General features: G+C 40.9%; 1 protein-coding gene across 1 annotated transcript in view; it reads left to right on the forward strand.

Annotated features, from left to right (window-relative positions):
• CCDC102B (coiled-coil domain containing 102B) overlaps positions 1–24,489 on the forward strand; it is an 89,067-nt gene extending 64,578 nt beyond the window's left edge. The window contains exons 7-8 of the mRNA XM_077352863.1: positions 7,368–7,538; positions 15,086–24,489. Of these exons, the coding sequence (XP_077208978.1) occupies positions 7,368–7,538; positions 15,086–15,091 (177 nt within the window). The 3' untranslated portion in view covers positions 15,092–24,489. The remainder of the gene's footprint in view (positions 1–7,367; positions 7,539–15,085) is intronic.
• The last annotated feature ends 1,255 nt before the right edge of the window (positions 24,490–25,744 follow it).

A 25,744-nucleotide genomic window follows, 5' to 3' on the forward strand; every position in this document is an offset into this window, starting at 1 on the left:
AAAAAAACAACACCCCTATTTTCTGTATTCAGAAATTATCACCAGGAAGCTAAAGTCCCTCAGTCCATATATTACTCATGCTGCTGTGGCCCAGAATTGATCCACATGGAGAATTTTAGTTTGTATGAACTAGATCACGGAGTCTGTTTTATTCTTTCTCTAACGTATATTTCCTGGTTATGTGAAATATTATTGTTTTGAATTGTAAAACAGTGACATCTACTCATGTTTCGTTCATTTTAGCCTAATAGTTCAAGGTGAGGAATCTGTACTGAAACAGGTCGGTGTTTCTTGGATTGTTACCTCATGGAATACCACCATGACATTTTCAAAGCACAGGAGAGAGAGGCCCAGCAAGACTGACATATGAAATCTGTCATGAATTAATGTTACATAATTTCCTTTCATGTTTGGAGAATCACTGGCTGTAATTGTGGCTTCTTCTCACCCTGAATGTGACCAGTAACTGGACCAAACCCTTGGATCAATTCACAAAAGAGTGTCTGCCCCTGGCTCTGTTACTGGTGCTGATGGTTGGCCAGTTTCAGCCCATTATTTGTTCGAAGACACCTGAATATCTGGGCATCTGGAAATTAAAATCTAGTTCAATTTAAATTAATAAATCAAGTAACTTTTAAGTACATGGAATTCATGAAGGTTTTTTTAATTTTATTAAGAACGTTCATTATCAGGGTAAAAGGTAAAGGTAAAGGTATCCCCTGTGCAAGCACCGAGTCATGTCTGACCCTTGGGGTGACGCCCTCTAGCGTTTTCTTGGCAGACTCAATACGGGGTGGTTTGCCAGTGCCTTCCCCACCACTTCCTAGCTTACATGTTTCAAACCTGAGTCTCAGTGTCAAAGCCTACACCTCAGTAATCAGGGGGTAGATCAGCTTAGTTTCCCCGGTTTTGCCCATAGCTTAGGTATAGTATCAAAAGAGTTTCTGAGAGCCACAGTGGCCATACTTAGTGATCCCATCTTATGACTGTAGAGTATGGCAATGAGTGCACTCATTCCACTGCAGAACCCATGATTATCTTATTTTCTGATTTAAATAACCACCCTAATTTACCACCCTGCCACATAGCAGGGATGCACATAATTTACCCACAACTGACTATAGGCTGGTAGGGTGGTAATTACAAGCGTCTGATGGGTCTCCTTTCTTGTGAATCAGAACAATGATAGCACAATGCCAAACCATAAGCATTATGTTGGTACCGCTAATATGTAAAAATTGGTGCTAAAACATTTGCCTAGCTAGTTGTGTTTGATTTAAATAATTCATGGGGGACCATGTCAGGTCCAGGAACTTCACCTGATTTCATTTGTATTATTCAAGTTCTGACTTCTTCAACTGAGACAGAAGGCCATTCATTGGCATCCAAAGATAAAGCAAGCTGAGCATTTGAGTCAGCTGCAGCAGGATCAGAACACAGAGCCGTAACATAGTCTTTCCAACAGTCGACATAAATGAAAATAGATGCCTAGAATTAATGTTTTCTGCTGTAGTACCCCAAAATAATATACTCTCTTTCTGCCTAGAAGTCCAAATTAAATGGTTCCACTTTACCTACAAGGCCTTTCTTTTCTTAAGTTTAAATTCCCACTTCAGAAGAAGTAGATACTGGAGTGCTTGCCTTGAGTTACAGATTTTAAACTGTTGCTGCATATAACATATTGCCCACTTGAATGTTCTTCAGTCTGCACCAAACCACCAGCTTCCCAATATGACACCAAAAGAACTGTTAGCTATACAAATACATGTATTAGTTGAAATCTATCAAATCTGGGCCTTGCATGTCTTTCCCAACATATTCCTCCAGGGAGAACCTTGTTGTTCAGGTGCTAATCTGTTGGTAATCCCTGGCCTCAAATACATTTACCTAGCCTTGACCGGGCCTCCAACCTGGTAGAATAAGTCACTGGCTATAATCCCCAATTATTCATATGTTTTTGGATAGAATAATATTTATTTATTTATTTATTTATTTATTTATTTATTTATTTATTTATTTATTTATAGTTGGATTCATATACTGCCTTTCACCAAAAGGTCTCACGGCGGTTCACAATAATAAAATCACAGTAAAATCACATAAAACCCCATAAATACCCCATTATTACAATAAAAAGATGGCATTCTATTCTGTAACTCTCCCACTTTCCCCGCTTGATCAGAAAGAGGTCAGATGTTAGGTCCGTAAGAGAGAGAGGACAGAAAAACTGGCTGATGGATTAGGAATCTTGGATGGATCCTGGGCTCTGCCCTGGCCTCAACCATACACCTGGTGGAAGAACTCCTTCTTACAGGCCCTGCAGAAAGATGGTAGTTACAACAGGGCCCTTAGATCCTCCAGGAGCTCATTCCACCAGGATGGGGCCAGGACCAAAAAGGCCTTGGCCCTGGTCGAGGCCAGGCAAACGTCCTGGGGGCCTGGGACAGTCAGTAGATTCATACCTGCAGAGCGAAGATCCCTAGCTATAATCCCCAATTTTACTGACCTCGGAAGGATGGAAGGCTGAGTCATCCTTGAGCCGGCTGCTGGGATTGAACTCCCAACCTCATGGGCAGAGCTTTCAGACTGCATGTCTGTTGCCTTACTACTCTACACCACAAGAGGCTCTTATAGCCTGGCTAATTGTTATTAAATATTGGCTTACAATTAATTTAGGGGGTAAGGAATCACTATCAGTATTAGATGAACTAATCTACAGTTAAAACAAATTCATGCTGAGCTGACTCTCACTGGAACTCTATATTGCATACCAATCCTTCTGAGGTCGGTTAAATGAGTACCCAGCTTTGCTGGGGGGTAAAATGGTAATGACTGGGGAAGGGAATGGCAAACCACCCTGTATTGAGTCTGCCAAGAAAACGCTAGAGGGTGTCACTCCAAGGCTCAGATGTGACTCAGTGCTTGCACAGGGGATACCTTTTCCGTTACCATCTAGCAGAAAATGGGCCATGATCATAACCATATAATATCTGGAATCATAAGAATATCTTCCTGGGAGTAATCCAAGATGAGTTAAATGGGTTGTAGTTGAGTCCATTTGCTTAGGATGGCTCCCTACACATCTTGATTAATTTAATTGGAAAATTGCACTTGATCCCGTAGAGAATAATTTATTTAGATTTTTAAAATACCTTATTTTTCTGTAGTGGAAAGTGTTAAAGGCCTGAGACTGCCTAGATATTCTGCCTTCTGCTTTGGTGTTCTGCAGTGCACCGTTTTCTGTAGTAAGAAGAGTGACTGCAAGTTATTAGGCACTGTAGGTTAACCATCAGAGAGGCCAAAGCTGGGTCTGAGCTGACAATGGCCAGGGAAAAGGTTCTTCAGATATGTGAAGACCAAACATAAGATAAACGAAGCAATAGGCCTACAGTTGAGTTAAGATAGAGAGACTCAGACAGAAAGAAAGCAGAAAGGCTGACTACCTATTTTGCCTCTGTTTTTTCTCAGAAGAATATGGGCACATCTAGGGATAATAGTACACAATATATAGTGTCTGGGTGGTGGGATGTCATGGACACAGAAGATGTCATGAGGCACTGGCTTCACTGGCTGAGTTCAAATACCTGGTCCGGATGGTATGCACCCAAGACTGCCCAAAGAACTTGATGGAGAGCTTGTAGAACCTTTATCCATTGTCTTCATGGTCTCTTGGAGGACTGGAGATGTGCCAGGAGGAGAGCAAATGTTATCCTAACAGTACCTCGGCCAATTTATTTAGGGTGTCCACTTGGGACTTGCCAGTAGTCAAGAACAAGACCTAATCTATCGTTAGTCCCTAGTGTAAGGAGCATATAATCAAAGTCACAAATTAATATTTTCAACAATAAAACTATTTTTTTTTTTACTTTGGTCATCCTTGGAGAAACTGCCCCACTCTTTTGGTTTGGGCCCCTTTGCGAGTGATTATGAAATTCTTCTTCTTTTAATATTTAAAAAAAACTTTACTTGAGCAATTGGCTGAAGAAAACAGATATGCATTGATTTTCATTCATTGAAATGTTCCAGAATGAGAAATAAAGCAGTTACGTTTGGCTCAAAATGAGAAATGCATTAACGGGAAGAATCTCTGCTTTAACTATAACCGCTCTGGATCCTCTTGTTTAAAATGTCATTTAATTTTCCACAGCTGTACTCCTGACATTATCATAGATAACCCTGACATTTCCCTACAGCTACTGAAGAAGAACAGACTAGGCATTAATGGAGCCATTTTCTTTCTAGCCATCAGAATGATCCCAATGCCAGGATAAAGTACCATGAGATTTTTTTCCCTTCATGATCCCACACATTTCATATCAAGTAGGAATGTGCATCACCAGTGTTCCATCTTAAAACATAATTAGTCTTTTTGGAAGACTTCTAGTTTCCCTAATAATTTTTAAAGGTTTTATATTTTATTTAAAAACAATATACTACATATTACAGAACCATTACTTTTTACAGATGTTAAATTCCAATCTTACAATCAATGTTCTGAAAGAATTCCAATGAGAGAGAAAAGACTAATATTTATAAATCAATTATTTCTTTACATCTCATTTTTACTAAGATTGGACTCCATTTTCTTCTAAAATCTGTTGTTCGTCTGTTTTGCACCAAATATGTAAGCTTTGCGATGGTCATTTTGTTTTGCCAGTCCATACAATCTGGAAAGTTTTCTTTTTTACAACTTGATGCATATCAACACCTAGAACACCTATCCACAGTGATCCATGCGATGGTCACCTCTAGACTGGACTTTTGTAACTCGCTCTACACAGGCTTGCCCTTAGTCTTGACCCGGAAGCTACAGCTGGTTCAAAATGCAGCGGCCAGGATCCTCACTGCAACACCGTGGAGATCCCACATCCGGCCCATTCTCCATCAACTGCAGTGGTTGCCAGTTGAATTCCGGATCAGACTAAAGGTTCTGGTAATTACCTTCAAGGCCATACGCGGTCAGGGCCCAGTGTACCTGAGGGATCGCCTCCCTGCCTACGCCCCCAAAAGAGCCCTGCGCTCCACTGCTACCAACCAGCTAAAGATCCCTGGCCCTAAAGAAGTCCGCCTGGTCTCAACTTTTCTGGTGGAACGAGCTCCTGGAGGAGATCAGGGCCCTGATGGAGCTTAAACACTTCCACAGGGCCTGCATGCAAGGAGGAGCTCTTCCGCCAGGCATTCGGTTGAGACCAGATATATATAACCAACAGCGACCAAAGGGCCCCTGCTCCCCGCCCCCCTCAGAACACCACCTATACACTCTGGACCTGTTTGTATGTTGCAACATTGTATTGTTTATTGGTTACACAATTATAATGTTATATGTTTACAATTATGTTATTATTGCACTGTTACCCAAATGTTTTATAAGACTGTTCCATGTATTGTTCTTGTGTTATTATGTAAACCGCCCTGAGCCCCCGGGGAGGGCGGTATATAAATATAATAAATAAATAAATAAATAAATAAATATTAGATCCTGGCAGCCTTTACTATATACTTCACACCCTTTTGGCAAAGATCAAGTGTCGCTTCCCAAATATCCTTGGGATGTTTTGCTAGAGGAGGAAAATTTAGTTTGAATTTTTCTTAAGGTAAAACATCATATCTATTTAGAGATGTAATTTGTTTTATTAAAGTAGTCTATTTTCCCCAAAAATAGATGTTTAATCTGAGGGGGGGAAACACAAATTTATTGTTGGTAAAATTTCATCAGCAAATTTCTCATCATGAACTCTTCTATAACATGACTTACTAATATGTGGCAAGTCATTTATGTGCAGTGAATCACTATGATTTTGGGATGATTTTTATCATTCTACAGATATGTCTCCATTAAAATATATTTCAACATGTAGTAAAACCTATCTGTTCACACACAGTACAATATTGCCCCCCCCCCCAAATACCCTTGTTTGTCAGGACATGCCTGCTCTGGTTTGCAAACCCTGGTCCACTGTGCCTACTTCAAGGTTTTTCCCAACACCTGGAGAGGATTTTTTCTCTTTGTCTCTCTAGGGTAACTCACTGCCACCATCTGCCATTTGTACAAATTGCACACTGAGGTCTTTCCTCTGCGACCAGTTAATGGTCATAATGGGGACAGTTTCCTGTTTTATTCCTGGAGGAATAGCCACCTGCCAAGTGCCAGCCTTTCTCCTGGTGTCCCCTTTTACAATAGCATGTCTGAGATGGTAGAGGTCTGTGTGGTATAGAGCAGGGGTAGTCAGCCTGTGGTCCTCCAGATGTTCATGGACTACAATTCCCATGAGCCCCTGCCAGCAAATTATGGCAGGGTCTCATGGGAATTGTAGTCCATGGACATCTGGAGGACCACAGGTTGACTACCCCTGGTATAGAGAACCACTACCAACATCCACAGTGGTAAAGTAAAAAGAAAATGTTCATAAGCATAATTTAGCACATCAGACTGAGCAGGGGATCCAAGAGAACTAGGCAAAACACATTTCATCTGTGCCTGTCTCTACACTTGTCCTATCCAATGTTAAAAGATCCAAATCTCTACAAAAGTTCCATTAACTTGAAGTTTCCTTTAGCTCTTTAGGTGTACACATGACCAATGACTAACTGTTCTAGACTTCAATCCAAGAGATCTCTCTGCCCAGATGGATTCCATATCAAGAATGGTCTCCCTCTTGCTGCAAGGAGTTTTTATCATATCAGTTCCTCCTCTCATACCCACTGACTCAGTCCAGGTCAGAGAAATGTTTCCTAGAGATCTCCAGGAATCTCCTTCCTGAAGACTCTATAGTATTTCATTCCTCTACATCTCTGTTTCCTGTTTGGAGAAGGAGGAAGATCTTGACATACCCAATGCATTTATCTAGAACAATTAGCTTTTGTCTAAAGGTGAGATGAGGTACATCTTGAATACAACTGGACTTACTCCTTCCCTGCCTGTTCTCTGCCCAGAAAAAAAGCCTTTTAAAATACTAATTTTAAGACTCAAAAAAGAAAAAGAAAAGAAAAAGCATTTATTAACCCTGCAATGTCATCTTACAAGGAGCCTGTCATTTTTCTTTAAGATGGACAGTGGAAATGCATTTTACCTAGTTCTTTTGGATGATTTGCTCAATCTGGTGCTGTGCTAGAAATATGTACAGAGGATCACTATGATTTTGAGGCGATTTTCATCATTCTACCCAAACCTTTCTTTTAAGATATATGTTAATATGCAGTGTTTGCATATAGTAAACCACTGCCCCCCCCAAAAAAAACCTTATCATGTGGTAAGAGCTGACGCATTCTATCAGTCTTCACAGGTAACAATGTATACTGATTCTAATTTTCTACTGATTTAAAATGATTATTGCTTAAATAGTATATATTTGTTGCTTTGTATAAAGGTCTGTATGGATCTACAACCCAAAGACAGTGAGGTCAACAAGCATGAACAAGATATATTGACAGAACTTATGTACACAAGAAAGAGGGTAGAGCAGCATAAAGCCAAAGCAAAGGAGCTGAGCATTAGAGCTGAAGACCTGAGGAAAAAAATAAATCAGGAAGAAGACAAGGTATGTGAGCTATAATTGATTGTGAAATGCTCTTATGGTTGGAAATGTTGATATTGAATGTACACTTCAAATATTATATTTGATTAATATCACTAAACAAAAAGATCACTTCCAATCTATTCCTAAGAACACTTTTCTGGGTCTACACTAAACAGACTTGATTAGGATTCAGAGAGCCATAGTTGTATACTGATTAAAGTGTTTCAAAGTGATTGGGATGAAAAGATCTATAAACACAAGCAGAAACAATTTGTCTCTCTTGCTCATTCCTATTCCCTTTGAAACATACGTGTAATGCAAAAACAGGAAGAACTATTTGTGCTTCCTGTTCTTCATAACATGCAAAGCCCATGCAACTCTCATCCAGAAAGATCCCCCTGAAAGCTGGCCTAGATAAGTCTGAATGCTGCAGGAATTCAAGATTCTATCCTCAAGTATAGATCCATTAAGGAGCCATGATTCTCCTGGAGTAGGAGGGGGGTAAGTCTACCTGGATCTTCAAGGCTTCAATCTGTTGTAGACCTTGTTTGAAGCAAGTTTTGAGGTTTGGAGTTGTCTGCAATCCTGCAGCTCAAGTCCAGCCAAACTAAGAGCCATAATCCCCTGGCTAACATTTCCTGTCCTGTCGCACAAAAGCTTAGCTTTGCCCCATGGGTTCCAGCAAGAGAAATTAGGTTTTCTGGCTTCTTAGCATCAGAAAATGCTTTACCTATTGCATTTCTGAGGCCGATTCCGGGGTGGCATCAGTATGGACCCGATATAATCCCCATGTCCGTATGATATCATCACCAGGCTGCCACCTTGGGTCCCAGAACCCCCATACTAGCTGAATGCAAATTCTTCCACATTCCCTTTTAATGTTGTGAAGGCCAATGTGGCCTGTCTAGTGGCAGGTCCGTTTGGATGGGAAGAGCCATGCCTTCCAAACATGGCTCCTCCCCACCCTACGGAGGTCAGCAGGGGACTAAAAATGCCCTGGACAGCTTTGCAGTGCTTCACATCTCTGCGAGACAGATCAGGGATTTTTTTGGTATTTTTCAGGAAGGTGGAATTGCATGGTGGAGCCATTCTGTTGACACTGTGTTCCCCGCGGAGACACTTTTACGTGGGACACCGGGTGTCCTCTGTGGGGCACATTTCAGCACTGGAACAATTCCAGCACTGAAATGTGTCCCCAGTGGGGACACAGTATACTGCAAAGCATGCAGCTCCATAGCAACAGACTGGTGGCAGCCCGGAATGGTGACGCTGGTGTGGAATCCCCCTGATAGCGGAGCACTTTAAAACAAAGATCCCTGCCAAAAGGAAGTAGAAATCTTTACTCAATCTCCCTTATGACTACATACTCCTAAATCCGTATTTGCATGCTGAAATAATTTTGAAAAAAATCCAATGTATGCAGCACATAAATCCCATCAAAGACAACTATAAAATCTCTTTGAAGTCATACTGCGTATTTTCCTTTAGAAACCCAATTTTCTGTTAAGCTTGGTGCAGCTCCCGTTAAAGGGATTGCTGGGGTGACCAGGATATTTTATAACCCACACTTGAGTAAAATTACTTTTGGACATATCTATAGTTTACAATTTGGCATACTTCAGAACTTGCTTGTAAAAAAATTTAACAACTCATTTAAGGTTCATTAATTCACTTTTGTTGGCCTGTGGAACCAGTCTTCATCTTCACTTAAATTGGTTTTCAAAGAGGGGAAATTGGGTAATGGTTTATGGTCAAGCGAGGTAGCCCTACATTTCCCAAAGTCTTAAAAATCTATAAAGCCAACAGTGAGACCATTATAGAAAATAATTAGGAGGTACTTGAAATTTTTGTTACTGTCCCAATTAGATACAGTAGTAAATTACCAATACAATTTTATATCTGGATACACTAAAATATATATGTTTGGGGAATTACATGAGTGGCATTTAGTAATGCATTACCATGGCATAAAATAGCTGCTGACAAGTTACTTCACTGAAATGCCATAAGTATAATTACATACCCCCCTCATTTTAGAGGAGGAATGGATAAATGGGTTAAGAGTTTACAATAAAATATTGCTTTGTATTAAATGTTTAAGAGCCTCTTGTGGCGCAGAGTGGTAAGGCAGCCGTCTGACAGCTTTGCCCATAAGGCTGGGAGTTCAATCCCAGCAGCTGGCTCAAGGTTGACTCAGCCTTCCATCCTTCCGAGGTCGGTAAAATGAGTACCCAGCTTGCTCTTGCTGGGGGGTAAACGGTAATGACTGGGGAAGGCACTGGCAAACCACCCCGTATTGAGTCTGCCAAGAAAACGCTAGAGGGCGTCACCCCAAGGGTCAGACATGACTCGGTGCTTGCACAGGGGATACCTTTACCTTTACCTTTATTAAATGTTTTGCCATTTGTTGAACATCCATCTTAAGAAAAATATATTTCTGTTCATCTCAAGCTCATTTAATCAGAACTTAAATTAATGGGAGTTTTAATGTACTTGGAGAGTATGCCAACCTATAATATCAATTGAAATATCCCAGTTTAAGCAACTAGTATACCAATACAGTTCAGATTTTGCTATGGCGAGGATTTACAGGTAGGGCCATAAAAAGCAAGAATGGCAATTGGTGTTTGGGAAGGTCAGCAGGGCATTTGACTTCTAATGAAGATTCTGGTTTCTTTGAATTTAGAAAAACTGGAAGCAATTCTGCTGTAGTCAGCTTTTGAAGATAATATATCGATTGTTTTTATAATGTGAAGTGTATTAATATGTCTTTGGATGATGCACAAAACTGAGGTCCTGACCACTCTTAGTTATTAAGTCCCATGGCACTAAGGGTTTGACCAACCTCTGGCCAACTTGTGTCCATTGATTTTAGTGGGGTCATATTGTTTTAATAGAGGGCAGAATCTGGCTTAATTTCAAACTGGGTAATTTAATTCTGCCTGTTTTAATATCTACAACCACTTTAATTATGTCTAATCCTATTTTGTACTTTCCAATCTAAACTTTAATGCAGACTGCTCTTAGAACTTTTCTTTCCTTCATGGTCTCTATATAGTCATGCAGATTGGCATCCAAACCAAATATCAAAGATTTATAGAACTATCCATGAGATAGTAGTACCCCTTGACCATGAACCAGTTTACGGCTCAAGTACCACAGGCAATATTCAATCAGACATGTGTGTGTGTGGGGGCAGGGGGCTGTACTGGGAAAATTCCAAGATACACTGACAAGCTACTTTGAGTATTAGATTCATAAGTTAGATTTGAGTGCTATGGGCATCTGGGCATCTGGGCATCTTTCATGAATCTCAGAAGGGAAGACTGAGGGCATTTAATAAGAAAGGGTTTCAACTAATCCAAATCACTAAGCAGCACAATAGTCACATTACCCGCCCCCCTGTCCCACACACACAAATGCTTTTTCTGATTCTGGTTTTACCATAGGACTAGTGTCCCAGAGACAATCTACCCATTACCTGTGACACACATCAGATCAGGGTTCTCTTCACCTGTCAATTTCTTTTTTGCATACATACGCAAAAAGTCTAATGTTCCCAAGCTCACCAGACCCAATTCAAAGTAGAATAGCAATACTGAGGAGGACATTTCCACTTGCGTTGTTTTCCTGAGACAGAATGGCCACAAGAGATTGCAGCACATGGAGCCCCATAATTTTATTTATATATGAATAAAACAGGTCCTCTCTTGGAGACCATGAAGAGGAAAGGTAACGTGCCCATTGGCAGTTCTCTTAATTGTTTCACTTTGTGGGGTTTTACTCTCTCAACTCCTTAAGTGTGACTAAGCCATCTGTCTGGTAAATGTTTTATTACTTCTTAGGAACTCTACTAACTCTTTTTCTAAGCTTCTGTGACCGTAAACTCATTAAAATAGTAGTTAATGGGATTCACCACAGGTCTGATGTTATTTCCTTCCTAAAATACACAAATACATTAGATAAAGTACAGGGGAGAAAGTGTGTGATGTGTAGAGTCAATAGAATCATTTTAGGTTAAGCTGTGTACAAGTGATCCCAACCTCACCAACATGAAGACAGCATGATAGAATCATTATTGTCTTGTACGTGATTACTTTCTGGGTGATGGAACATGTTCAGGTCTCAGCTGGCACTGTTTTCTGGATTCATATATTGAACAGCATTTCTCCATATTGTTTAAATGAGGTTAGTTTGGATGGCTGTTTTTTTTTTTAATGTTGATATGATAGCAAGGTGGTTTTCTGGAAAAAAATTCAATTGTATGTTTTTACTTTTTCTGTAAGTTCTTGTCCATGGCCTCAAAAAATAAGATATATTTCAGCAACCATCATAATAAAGATGGCAAAGCCGCTGAGAAAAAAATAATAATTTTGATTTTTTAAAATGGAAACTATTATATAATGATTCTATGTTAGGAAATCTGACAAAACATATAGCTTAATTTCACTACATTTCATACTGCTTGATGCCTTTATCTCGAAGACTAGACCCAGATACCCTGAAAGGTCCTCTGCTCTGATACACATGTGGCTCTCTCCCATATAAATACTCACTTCAAAGGCATGCATACTTGTATGCTCCTAAACACAAGGTGCACTGTGTACTTATCAATGGTCCTGCATTTAAAAGAAATGGGAGTTTTAGGGCTACAGTTTTCCAAATAATTTATTCAGTTTTCTTGGAGATTTTTCTCTCTCAAACCGATTATGCACAGCAGCAGCTATGCTGAGCTACTGCTGTGCTGTTGCACCGGGGCTGAAAACCCCACTGTCCCTCGATTATACACGGGGGTGGAACATCCTGGGCACATGCTGGCTGCCCCAGCGCAATGGCCCTGCGCAGGCAATGCAGAACCAGAAGCGCCAGGTGTATGCTGAAGCACTGGCAGTGGCAGCGGAGGGGGGATCGGGGACATAGCCCCCCTGCTGCATGATGGTGGGGAGCAGCATGCTGCTCTCCCACCATGGTGGGAGTGGGTGTATGCTCCCGTCAGCTCCGTGGAGCCGCGGAGCTGGCAGGAGCGAGAGGTGTCCCTGCAGAGACACTGTAAGTCAGGGAGGAGCCAGGCATGAAGGCCCAGCTCCTCCAATTATGCACAGGGCTGGCCCAACCCAGCCCTTGCCAGTGCCCACTGCACTCCCCGGCCCACAGAAGAACCAGTGATCCTTTAACGTGGGTCTTCCAACGGCCTGAGTTGAGCCAGACCTCGGATGGCAGCAACGTCGGGCATAATTGGGGATTTTCCCCGAAGCCCTCTTGCCGCCACTTCGGGCATTCCGATCTCTGTATCTCACACACTGTACATTTTGTTTTAAAATGGTTTATGTATAAAGCATGCAATATTTTTTCAATGGATGTGAACTTTTCCTCCTTTAAACTTTTGTACCACAAATCTTAGACATAACTTCATTGGTGGCATACTTCATGTAACATTCACATTGTATTTAACTTCCACATATTCCTAAGGCTTAATACTTACCTTGTGTGTAGGTCTAAGATGCTTTCATTGGATGTGTCAGGGATTGAATTTGGGGCAACCATCATGAAAAGTAACGGCTTTATCATAACATGAGTTATAGACCTCACAATCATTGTGTAGTTTGAAATTATTTTGAAAACAATAGAAGGTGTTACGGAACATGCCTGAAATCCTTCAATAAAGAGCTTCCTTTTACATGATCTTACAGTGTCATTAACCATGCCCTTTGAGATAAAACGTGATGCTTGTCTCCCGTTAACTCTAGTGAGACATTTGATGAGGTTTGCTAGACTATCCCCATAAAGTTAAAGTGCTTGCTTTTAAAATTTATTCCAATAAGCCTAATGGCATGCTCTTGGCAGTGACGGATGTTCCATACACAGGACTTTGAAAGGCCAGAAAAAAAATATCATTGGGTCACGGCAATATTAACATTTTCATTATATAATAAAACCAACAGCTGCTCTTCAACTGTGAAAAGTCCAAAAGTTCGAGTCTCTTTTGAGTTCAAGAGAAAACAGGTATTCAAGAAAAGAGTGTTTGCAAAATTCTGTAACAACCTCTAAATTATCATTCGGTTAGACCATAAAATTGTGAAGCAAAAGCAGACATCATGGGTGATTAAACGCTTACAAAAGGAATGCCTTCAATAATGCTTACACTGACATCACTTTTTAAAAAATGTAGTTATTTTTTGTAACCCCTAATGACCATAGTCATATATAGAACAATGTTTGAGTGCAGGGGCACTTTCCAATGCCCACACGTTTTTATTCTGGGGATAAGCTTTTGTGTGCACATGCATTTCTCCAGATACCAGCATGCATGCATATGAAAGCTTATACCCAGAATAAAAATTTGTTTGTCTTTAAGGTATCCCATAATTCAAACCCTGTTATTTCAGGTCAACATGGCTACCCACCTGAATCTATCTATATACTAATATATACTTATATGTGCAGGATATCTTGAGGGATTTGTGATTTTGACATGCATACTTACTATATAGGCCCACTTAACAATAGTTATGTTGTGCAGTAGTAGTGAGCTGAGATGGATTCATTCTTTAGTAATGTAGTTTACAACTAGTGTACTTTCATAGTCATTTAAAGGGGTCATTAGGGCAATTCATAGGGGATACATCAATGGCTACAAGCTGCGGTAGCTAATAGGAACCTCCACATTAAGAGACATTAAATCTCAGAATACCAGTGCCAGGAAATAATATCAGGAAAGGCCTGATTCTATATGCCCAGTTGTTGGCCATCTAGAGTTACTAACTGGCCCATGTGTGTGTCAAGATGCTAGACTAGATTGACCACTTGTCTGATCCAGCAGGGCTCTTGTTATCTTCTTAAATGTGACTAACTAAACTAACTGTAAATCAATTTACAGTCTAATTCACAGTACGCTTTAATTTTCGGTCAAAGAGACTACAATGCGTATACCTGCAGACACACCAAATTAATGTGAATCCCAACAAGCTGAGTTCACAATTGTGTTCAGCCATGAATTTGTGGAGCCTTTAAAATTAATCATTTGGTTCTCCCTCCCAATATAGTAGTTACAATAATGACCTATTGTGCAAGGTCCTATTTATTACATTTTTATCCCACCCTTCCTCTCAAAGCCTGAGAGTGACAGACGTCACTTTCTTCCTCTGGTCTATCCCTACAAGAACTGTACGAAGTAGGTTAGGCTGACAGGGAGTGTCCGGCATTCTCCCAAAAACTTGCAACTGAGTACCGATTTGAACCTCTTTTCTATCCCCGTTCAGCAACTTAATCTAGCTTAATTACTACAAGGTTGGATTAAAAAATATTTAAAAGTTTTATAGTTATAACTAAGGAACAAGAAACTAGTTTCAAAGGGAAGACTGAACAAATCATAATTAATACGGCAGCTATAATGAGATAGCACATATAGTATATAGTGCTGTACTCTAGCTGACTTGGCTATAACTTGGCATCACTGTTTCCAACTTCCCATTTCATTGTATGCCTTATTATCTCATTTAGTTTTTCTTTTGTTAGATTCAAAAGATTCAATCACTGCCTAATCATATCTTTTTTTTTTCCTCCCACAGGTGTAAAAGGTAGAAACCAACTCTGCTGTCATCATGCTATTAAAGAGTATGTGGGCAACATGAACTGTATAGCATTGCTAGGTAGTCTCCCGATCTTTTGAACCTGATAAAAAGCACCTATTGTATAATACATCTGTCACTATCAGTATGCTCTCTGTTCACTGATATACTTTTTGATACCTTCGATAGAGAGGGCCTCACATACATTATGCTTTTGAATAAGTCTTATTAACTTTCCCTTCCCCTCAAATATCCTCCTGTTGCCCTTGTTACAGTTTTAGCAATGCATAGCATACTTTGTGTTTTGCTAATAATTAATTAAAAAATTATAAACCATGAGGGTTTTTTTCAACACAGGAGCATATATGGAGCAACCTTCGTTATTCTTCAAAATATCAAAAGCGTTACTTCTATATTGTCATTGTTGCATATATTATAATCTTGCATGTTAACTATGTTGCTTGCTTCTAAATAGATTTGGGTAGACTGACTACAGCTACTGAGACTATAAATACCATCTTACATTCCATATGCCTGTTACCAGGGGGAAATGCTTCTAAAGTTATTTTGAGCTCCGCTGTCTTTTGCTAAGCTTAATTGCCTACTTTTGCAAAGCTTGTGATTTGTTTGTTAGAAATATTCTTCTTTTGCCATCTGTACATTGCAATAAATGATTAGAAGCATAGGAATGTATTATGAATCCCAACAGTCCTGGGAAAACTTGTCACAATTACCTAATCATGTCTGTGCAACTGTACAAAGCAGCTTTTTCGAACAGAAGCTGCAGCATAGCTGCCAAAGTTAACAGCAACTTGAACGAGACAAGCAGGGACTTTAGAAACTGCAGCCATACTGCAGAGAAAAGAAGGGGTAAAGTGGCATTTTCAGAATACCGAATGGCTCTCCTTTCATTATTTCTTGTGTAAGCACTAGCAGATAATAATATTGTAAAATGGGTAGAACAATTTACAAAACTTGAGAGCTGGATGGACCGAAAGTAGCACTGGATTTCTTCATTTAACAGGAGGAGGAGGAGGAGGAGGAGTTGGTTCTTATACCCCACTTTTCACTACCCAAAAACGTCTCAAAGCGGCTTACAATTTCTTTGAAACTTACAATGCACCCAGCTGGCTGCATGTGGAGAAGCAGGGAATCAAATCCAGTTCTCCAGATTAGAAGCTGCCACTCTTAACCACTACACCAATCTGGCTTTTATCATAAACATCATCTACTCCTTATGGCTTCTCTCATCTCCTGTACCTTATAGAACTTATCCACCATACATACTTCAGCAGCAGAGCACATGCTTTGCATGGCCCCAAGTAAAATTTATGATGACTTCCAGTACTAAGGCTGAATAATGCCCTTGCCTAGGACCTTGGAGAGACACAGCAACTCATAAGAGAAACTATCAGCTAGATGGATCAATAGACTGATTCAATATAACACAGATTTGTACACAAATATATTTGTTCTCATATTCGTTTTCATTAGTTGCAGGTCACCTTATTAGGTACCTTAAAAAAAACCTTAGAATACTACATAACAAATACTACAAAAGACCCCCCTACATGTATATGTATGCACAAATCTATGTGGCTGTAGGAACTGTATAAAAATCTAAATTTAACAAACATATTTAAATGTCCCCAGTGTGGTGCATATTATTGGGCCCATTGGACTGCATTGACTGGGACTCTACTTTTACCAGGATCATTCCCCTCATAAATTCATCATTTCATTTCTTACTAGAAAGCATCACAGAACTTCTCTGCCTCCTTGCTTTCCCCCTCCCTGTCTTTAACATGTAGCTTCCTAGCCACATCCTATTCCTTTTTTCTTTGCCTATCTCATGAGTAGAAATTTTCTTCCTCACAAGCAGGCTATTGTTCCTGACTTCTCCCTGGATGAAGAAAGTAACCGAGGACATTTCCGCACCCATTAAATGCTTACCTTACATGGTCGTTATACAGACTTCTAATCTGGCGAGCTGGGTTTCACCTTGGGCTCCTCACAGCACTCATAAAGCTGTTCTGACCGAGCAGTAATATCAGGGCTCTCTCAGCCTCACCCACCTCACAGGATGTCTGTTGTGGGGAGAGGAAAGGGAAGGGAAGGTGACTTTGAGACTCCTTCAGGTAGAGAAAAGGAGCATATAAGAACCAACTCTTTTTCTTCTTCAGTAATATCAGGGCTCTCTCAGCCTTACCTCCTTCACAGGGTGTCTGTTGTGGAGAGAGGAAAGGGAAGGTGATTGTAAGCTGCTATGAGACTCCTGGTAGAGAAAAGCGGCATATAAGAACCAACTCTTCTCCTTCAAAGGTCAGAACTTCTGCCAGGTTACAAAAGATATTAGTTTAACCATGAAGAGAGTATTCAGGGTTGCCTGCTGCGTCAACCTCCTGTCTCCCATTCCCCAGTTCCTGCATGCATTCTGTGAAACAGCAGGAGGAAAAATGGGATGTTGGACACAGGTGCAAACACTGTGATTCCATTTCCAGCTGAATGATTGGAAGTACATCATACAATCTGAAGCACTCTAGGAACTTCCTCAGTCTCTGTGGTATTTACTATAGAGATTGGAGAAATTCCTAAAATATCATGGATAATGTGGTCAGTTCCAGCAACTCAATAGAAAGTGACCTCTCAACATCTGAGACATTCTGTAAATGTTGTAATGATCTCCCTCCCCAGACTCTGCCCACAAAAAGTTCCCAGGGGTTAGAAATGGAAGGGTAGCAACAGTATGTGAGCCATAATATGTAATGCCTAAAATGATGGTGTGCCACGTTTGTTGATACTCACCTATATTTCTTACATGTTTTATTATGCTGTTGTTCAGTGGATGACTTGCGTATTTCTGGGAAACAGAAATCTCAGAATAACCACATTTATGAACAATTATGGTATGAACCACCCTTTTGAATGTCAGCTTCATCTGACTCCTTGTGTTTGGTACAAGCATAGAATATGAAGGGTGTGTACAGGCACTAGGGGATAAATTTTCATAATCTGACCTCTGAACAAATTGGATATTGATTAAATTCAATTTATTTGTTTAAGCTTTGTGAAAAAAATAATTGATTTTTTTACATCCACCCAGCTTTGTGGCTAAGCCTTAGCACTTTCCACACTGTATCTCTTTCTTACAAATTACACTGGCTACAAGACCACTCATTCATATCTCTGAACTCACCCTCTAGGCCTCTGCCTGAATCCCTTGAGCTTCAACAAAATAACCACTACCCTCATGGAAATAAAAATGAATGGCTAATTGCAGTGTTAATCTTAAATTCTGCTTAAAGGCCTAGAATCAAGGAAAGCATTTAGGTAGGGACCAGACTACAGCGAGGGGATGCAGACACACTTGACCAATAGTTAGGGTATCGTGAACTGTGTTTGCTTTTATTTATTATTAACATAGTTTCGTTACAATGAGGTAAAACCTTGAACTATACTAGAATACAGTTTTAAAGAATATATATGTAAATGTACGGAAATATTATCTTTTTTTCCCCTAGAGCGTGAGTGTTCAGATATTGAACGTTTGGCTTACGCTAATAAAAATGAAGTCTCATTAGAGCAGAACAAGCAACCTTACATGAACAGTAAGCTTACGGCCAACTCCCAGTGTTCTTCAGAACAACACAGATAATCCAGAGCTGATAGCCCACTCTGTCTCTAATTCTCACCAGAGAGATGGTCTCAGAGATGTCTCCAAGGTTTCTGCCATGTACTGCTGGTATTAGAGTCCCTTGATTTTTAAATCCACAAATTTCAGTAAATTTAAAATAAGGGGGTAAGGGTGGCATATTCCTTCCCCTTCCCTGGGCAAGACCCTAGACAGATCATTGTGACTATGTGTTTTTAGTTGCCACCTGGTGGCCAAGTAGCAAATACACCATCCTCAAATCTTCTGGAATTTCCTAAGCCAGAGTCTGGATTCTGTACCAGCATGTAAAGAAATCAGATTGAACTAAAGCAAAACCTTGTGCTGGCATGATTGCCAAAGCAAGTTGTCTATCTTCTATGTGTTCTTACTAAGTTATATAAACTCTGTTTCATGGTAAAGCAATAAGCTTCCTAAATTAAATGTACTGTTATCTGGTAGTTTGGAAAGGCTTTCTCTGTAATGTGACTTATATCCCAAATACTGTGTGTTGATAAATCAACAACATAAAAATATTTATGCCTTTATCTCACTTGTTTGTGTGGGTAAGTAAGAGTAATATCATTGGTTAGCCATTGTTTGCTAGTAAATAAGGCTGACAAGTAATAAACAAGTTATTCTTTGTCATTTACAAGTTTGCTTCATATGCCTGTAGCTCTTCTGACATATCTCTGCAAGGTCAGCAAATGGTTTGCTTATCTCCCTAGGCATTTTATCTCACTTCAGAAAAGACACAGCCCATAAATCATCTCATTTTTTCTTTAGGGTTGTGTTCTGCCAACTGGCCTGACTATTGTATCATCACCAAACATTTATTTATTTTTGGAAGTGGCCTTTGGTATATTAGTCTTCGTTTCAACTCAGGATCATACTGCATTTTTTAAAAATCCACTGGTATACATGGTTCAAGCAGAGAACAAATGGTTGTGTCAGGGACATTAATAGCCCAGCAATTAACCATGGAGTCAATGGGAAGAGAATTAAACAACGAGTATTTGGACAAAGTTCAAGTCCAGCAGCAACTTTATGATCAACACAGTTTCATCAAAGTATAAGCTTTCATAAGCTTTTTCATACATTGAAATGAAAACAAATAGTCCTTACATATTGGTAGATGGTGAGCAGCAAATTAGCAGACAGCATATTATATTTGTTTGACAGGAACCAAACTGGAATAACAAGCCTTGTTTTATGGTGACCATTTATTTGGGTTTAATTCCAGCACCAGAGTTCAAAAGCCTCAATTCTTTGACGCTCGGCCTTCCTTATGTTCCAACTTTCTCGGACATACATTGCAACTGGGAAGACCATAGCCTTGACTAGATGCACTTTTATTGGCTGGGTGATGTCTCTGCTTTTTAGGATACTGTCTAGATTTGCCATAGCTTTCCTCCCCAGGAGAAAGCGTCCATTCTTTGCTGCAGTGATCTTGGAGCCCAGGAAAATAAAATCTGTCACTACCTCCATTTCTTCCCCATCTATTTGCCAGGATTTGAGAGGGCTTCATTTTCTTGATGTTGAGTTTCAAGCCAGCTTTTGCATTTTCCTCCTTTGTCCTCATCAAGAGGCTCTTTAGTTCCTCTTTGCTTTCTGCCATTAGAGTGGTATTATCTGCATCTCTGAGATTGTTGATATTTCTCTCTGCAATCTTCATCCCAATTTGTGACTCATCTCACCCTGCCTTTCTCATGATGTGCTACGCATACAAGTTAAATAGGCAAAGCAACAGTATATGCCCTCCCAAAGATGGTGGCCCCAGGGAAGTGCATTCTGGGTAAATGATGTAAATTGAGGTGTATATTGGAACCTCCCCCACCCCACCCTGGTGTGCATCTCCAGCTGATTCTCTCTGTCTCCCCTCCAAGTTTGCTGAGGTGCCCCCCTTATTCCATTGTTTCCAGTGGTGGGGGGAAACAACCAAAACAATGCAAGGGCAGAAACCCAGCAGAACAGAAACAGAAGCAAAGTCTCTGAGAATATCTCCAGTAGAAATTGAAGGAAGGATGCATTTTTGTCAACTCAGCAGAAACAAGGCAATATGCCCAGAGATAACCTGAGACCCATACCAGTATACAATAACATGTAGACACAGTAGCTTCAAGCTCTCAGACACATGAAGACATGGTGGTTCCTGAGATGTATGTAGATATGATGACTCTAAGCCCTGAGAAGGAAGTAGATGTGGTGGATTGAAAGCCTTGACATTGAAGAAGACATAGTGGATAAAAGCACCGAGGCAGAAGTAAACTTGATGGGTCAAAATCCCAGAGAATTAAGTTGAGAGCTACATTAAGTGGCCCTCCCTCTCCTCTTCCCATATAAGAACACAAAGGCAATATAAGCTGTGTAATTTTAGAATATTCTACTTGTATTTAACTAACTTTAAGTAAAAGCAAAGCAATCAGCTCTGATAGTTCTGTGCCTCACTTCTGCTTCACCAGTCAACAAAGGAAGGGCAGGGAAGGAGCTTCACTCAATATATAGCGTTCTGAGCCCATAGACCAGAATGGGAACTCCGTTATTGGCAGCCAGCAGTGCCTGTCAAGTGTTAGAAAGTTCTTAGTGGTGTTTCTAAGGCTGGAGTAGTCCATCCCCACTTTTGCCTTAGAGTTTTTTAATTTATCAGTGCCAGTTTGTCTCTGGTCACAATCCACCATAGGCTGTACTAAAAAGTTCATGAAAATTTGTGATGGCAGAGCCTCCATGGAACTTTGCTCCACAGACTGGTCAAAAGCCATAGTGAATTTTGGTCTGTGCACCAGCTCCTGCCCATGCCTACCTACAACACCACCAATTCATCACTGTATTTTTTTTCTGTCATGGATTATTCTCATTGCTGCTAAATATAATTGGTGGAGCAACTCATGAACACAAAACGGAAAGGCAGATAGATGAAGTTTGACAAATGACTTCATTTTTTTTTACATTATAACTTATTGGCTATTTTAGACAGCTACAGATACAATTATTTTGAACAACTTAAAAATTGGACCTTGTTCCAAGGTCACCATTCTGCATCACTACTGAAGTATTGACACATGTAATGACAAAATGCCCCCAATTTTCATTGCCTGAGTTATTTGATACTGAATTGTAGACAGAACCTCCATGGTCTTCCTCTCAAGCTTGTCATAAAATAATTAAAGCTAAAATTTAATCAAGTCTCATGAATGTACAATGAGATTCTACATTAACTTAATTGGTATTTTTCTAAATGTAACCAAATATTCCAAAATTGGTGTTGCAATGACATAAAACTTATCTTAAACATAAAAAGTGATGCATACTTCCAACAACATGTTAAAGGTTCCAAAGACTCCAATTAGTGGAATGTCCCCTACCCCAGGGCCAATTGCTGCTCTTGCTTAGGATTCTGTATTCCCCTCCTCCCTTCAGGCCTGCTGTGAAGGAAGCCTCTAACAGTCCCTGACTGAGGTGAGGGATGTATTTCTAAGAGCAATGCAGGGGAGTCTTTGGCATGGGTGTGCTTTCCTTTTGAGGGGGGAAAGCTTTCCCCTTCTGCCTAATGGTTGACTGACAAGGAGGCCACAGAAAAGCCCCATGTCACTTAAAATACTGCTGTGGCCAGCCTTGCTGCTCAAGGGCAGATGTGGCCAAGCCATACATGTCTCTTCTCCACAACTTTCTGAATATTTGATCCTACCATGCAATGTTGTTGTGCAGATGAAACCGGATGCTGTTACAGAGGATTTTTTGCCTCCTATTTCATCTGTACAAACAACCCTGTGCAGTAGGCTCCAAGTGTTTGATCTCCACAACAACCTACATGGGAGGCAGGTTGGAAAGCTGATCACTTGGAAAGCTGATCTTTATAATTTGGAAATTAGCTGTCATTCTAGGCGCTCTCTAATCCCTACCTGGAGGTTGGCTACCCTTAAGTACAATGCCTCAGAATTCATCCTCCAAAGTTGACATTTTTGCCTGCAGAGCTGATCATTATAATCTAGAAATGAGCAACGATAGTGGAGACAGTGGTAGAGGCTTGCAGGCTGAGGTTGGGAGGGAGTGGTGCAGGTGTGTCCCATCTGAGCTATAGGCTTTGGCCAGCCCTTACCAGCGACTTATTGTATTTTGGGGCACAGACAGACAGACCAACCAGCATGGGTCCTGCAAGTCAGGAAAATGCAGGAATATCTAAATAAAGAATATTTACAGCCTGAAACTGTATATGGTGAACAAGTAAATGGCTCGAGAGACATAGAAACTGAAGTGACTTTTCTCAAGCTTGGCCTGGTAAATAAAAATCAGTATTTGCCAAGAAGGTCCTACGAAATCAAAGGCATAAGTGGTCCAGAATTTTAAGTGTAGTTAGCTTTACAGGAGACAGTGAGACTTGGGGGGAGGGTGTCAGGCGATCCACTTTTATTAGTCAATGACATGGCTTTGCAGACAACAACAGGAACTGCAGTTGCCAGCAGTAGGCCTCAGGCTTCAGAAGGGCAGACATCACCAGCCAAGCAACAGACTGTGCTAGCCAAGGGGTGTCTGGAGCCATGTGCATTCCTTTTGAAGGGGCACAGGTGAGAGAGGAGAGCTTTCCCTTCAGGTTAACTGCCTGGAGATGAGCTGTACTTCCAGAGGATCCTCAGACTTCACCTGGAAGCTGACATCCCTAAAGCTCAGTGGGGTACAATGCTACAGAGTCACCCCTCCAAAGCAGCAATTTTTGCCTAGGAGATGATCTTTATAGTCTGGAGAAAAGCAGCAATTACAGGAGATCTCTAGGCCCCACCTGGAAGTTGGCTGACCTTGGTTTGGAAATATTCCTTGAGGCTTGGAAGTTAGGATTCAAAAGTGTATAATGCCTCCACAGCCACCTAACCAGCCACATAGCACCCCCTGACCCATTTCAGGTCAAGAAAACAATGCAGAGAGGAGGTAAGTTTGCCAGATTAGTGTAGGTTCATGTTCTGGAATTCCACACTACCTAGGTGTGCATAAACCTGACTAGGTTCAAGAGAGAACTCCTCTTAGGGTTGCCAGCTTCCAAGTAAAACACTAAACCCACACCAAGCCATGAGCTAGTGCCCATTGCAATACAGAATGCACAGGCTTTACTACTGGTGTTAGCAAATACAGTCAAAAGGGGCGGTTTGTAGTGTCTACAATCAAAAAGAGAGAAAAAAACTATCCCAAGGCTACTAACAATGTTTTCAAAATTTATACAGAATAAAGAAAAGTAGTAAGAAGTCTCTTATTTCTTTGTTACTTTATTGTAGTCTCCAACCAGAATGGTTTCTAAATATCTCCCATTTTCAAAAGGTAATTTCCCTCAGTGGTTGTTCCTAAACATAAATGCTGAAAATTAGTACCTTTTAACATTGAAAGAAATTATACACATACTAGCTGTGAAAGGCCCCCCCTGGAGTGGCTGCCTTGCCCTGGTGCACCAAGTGTGCCCAAATGGAGCCCTGGCCCCCTCCCCCCCGGCAAGGCCACAGCTCCTGCGGTCCACCAAGGATACCCGGTAAAGTGCCGGGTGTGCATGACAAGCCAGGTGGAAGCCATCCCCGCCCACCCCCAGCGAGGCCACGGCTTTCCCGCGGCCTGCCAAGCACACCCGGCTCTGCGAGGTGCCGGGTGTGCACGGCGGGCTGTGGGGAAGCCATCCCCAGCCCCCTCCCACCCGCAGCAAGGCCATGGTTTCCCCGCAGCCCACCAAGCACCCCCGGCACCTCTGCAGGTGTGCGCGGTGGGTCATGGGGAACCCATCCCTCACCCTCTCCTGCCCAGAGGCCACGGCCTCCATGTCCGGGTGGCGAGGAAGTCATTCTTGGGCTGGGCACATGCCTTCCATATGGGAGAGGCCGTGATTCACGCACAGTCCAGTTGGCAGGGCCGCCCCAATCCGGAAGCAACCAGCTTCACTGGGCGTGTCCGGATTTGGCCGTGCACTCGGCTCCTGGAGGTGGGCACTCCAGGGGCTGGCCCAATCCGGGTGTGCCCAGCTTTGCCGGGTGCATCTGCATTGGCCCGCTGACCCAGACACCACCGGGAGAGGGTGGGTGTCCAAGGCCGGACAGGGCTGCCTACATGTCCCTTTCCACTTTATTTATGGGACCAATGGTTAAGATAAATAAAGGTATACTATACCTCTCACTTGTAAGTAAATTGGTACTTCAATATCTGAAAAGTATACAATCCTAAAATTATTAAGTGTTCTATCTCATAATAGATTGCTCCCAAATCGTGTGTATATATCTTACCTTATTAAATCTATTAATTGTTTAAAGTATACCCCAGCCTTTGGCTCTTCAAGCATTCTCCTGAAAGGGAACTATATGTGTGGTGCTTGTGTTGTTTGTAAATACTTATTACCTATCAAATAATTTACAGAACCTAACAATAGATTTCATGTCAAGACTAACAGCTTTAAATTTAGTTTATGGTTTTATGGGTGAGTTTAGCTTCTTCATAAGTAATAAATAACGGGGGGGGGGGGGGGGAAATTGTATCTTGCAACCAAAATGAAACTGGTTTTGTTCAGGGTCACAAAAGAAATTCTTAGTACTTGATTTTTCATACCATAAGAATATTACAAGTACTGATGTTACAAGTACTTTACTTCCCAGATCAACAAAAACAGAATGAAACAGCCTACTCCAACAGGCTCAAAGTAACATCAGACTATTACTGGTTGCAATCCACAGTTCACAGCTCTACAGCTAGGGATGCCAGCTCTGGACTGGAAAATTCATAGATATCTGGGGTTGAAAGAGTCCTTGGTGGGGTATAATCACCCTCCAAAACAACCATTTTCTTTTTTGTATGGATGCCAGTTATAATTTGGGGGAGACAGAATTATTTCAAAGGGCATATGTGACAGTTTGAATAGGCTATGTCTTTAAATGGTTTTATGTTTCTAGTTACATAGTTAACTATCTGCTTTTAGTTCTGTATTTTAATGAATTTAATATTGATATTTTTGTATTTAAAGGTTATCACCCACCTTGGGCCCTGACTTTGTC

Source organism: Paroedura picta, chromosome 9 (genome assembly GCF_049243985.1).
Source record: "Paroedura picta isolate Pp20150507F chromosome 9, Ppicta_v3.0, whole genome shotgun sequence".
Classification (NCBI taxonomy): domain Eukaryota; kingdom Metazoa; phylum Chordata; class Lepidosauria; order Squamata; family Gekkonidae; genus Paroedura; species Paroedura picta.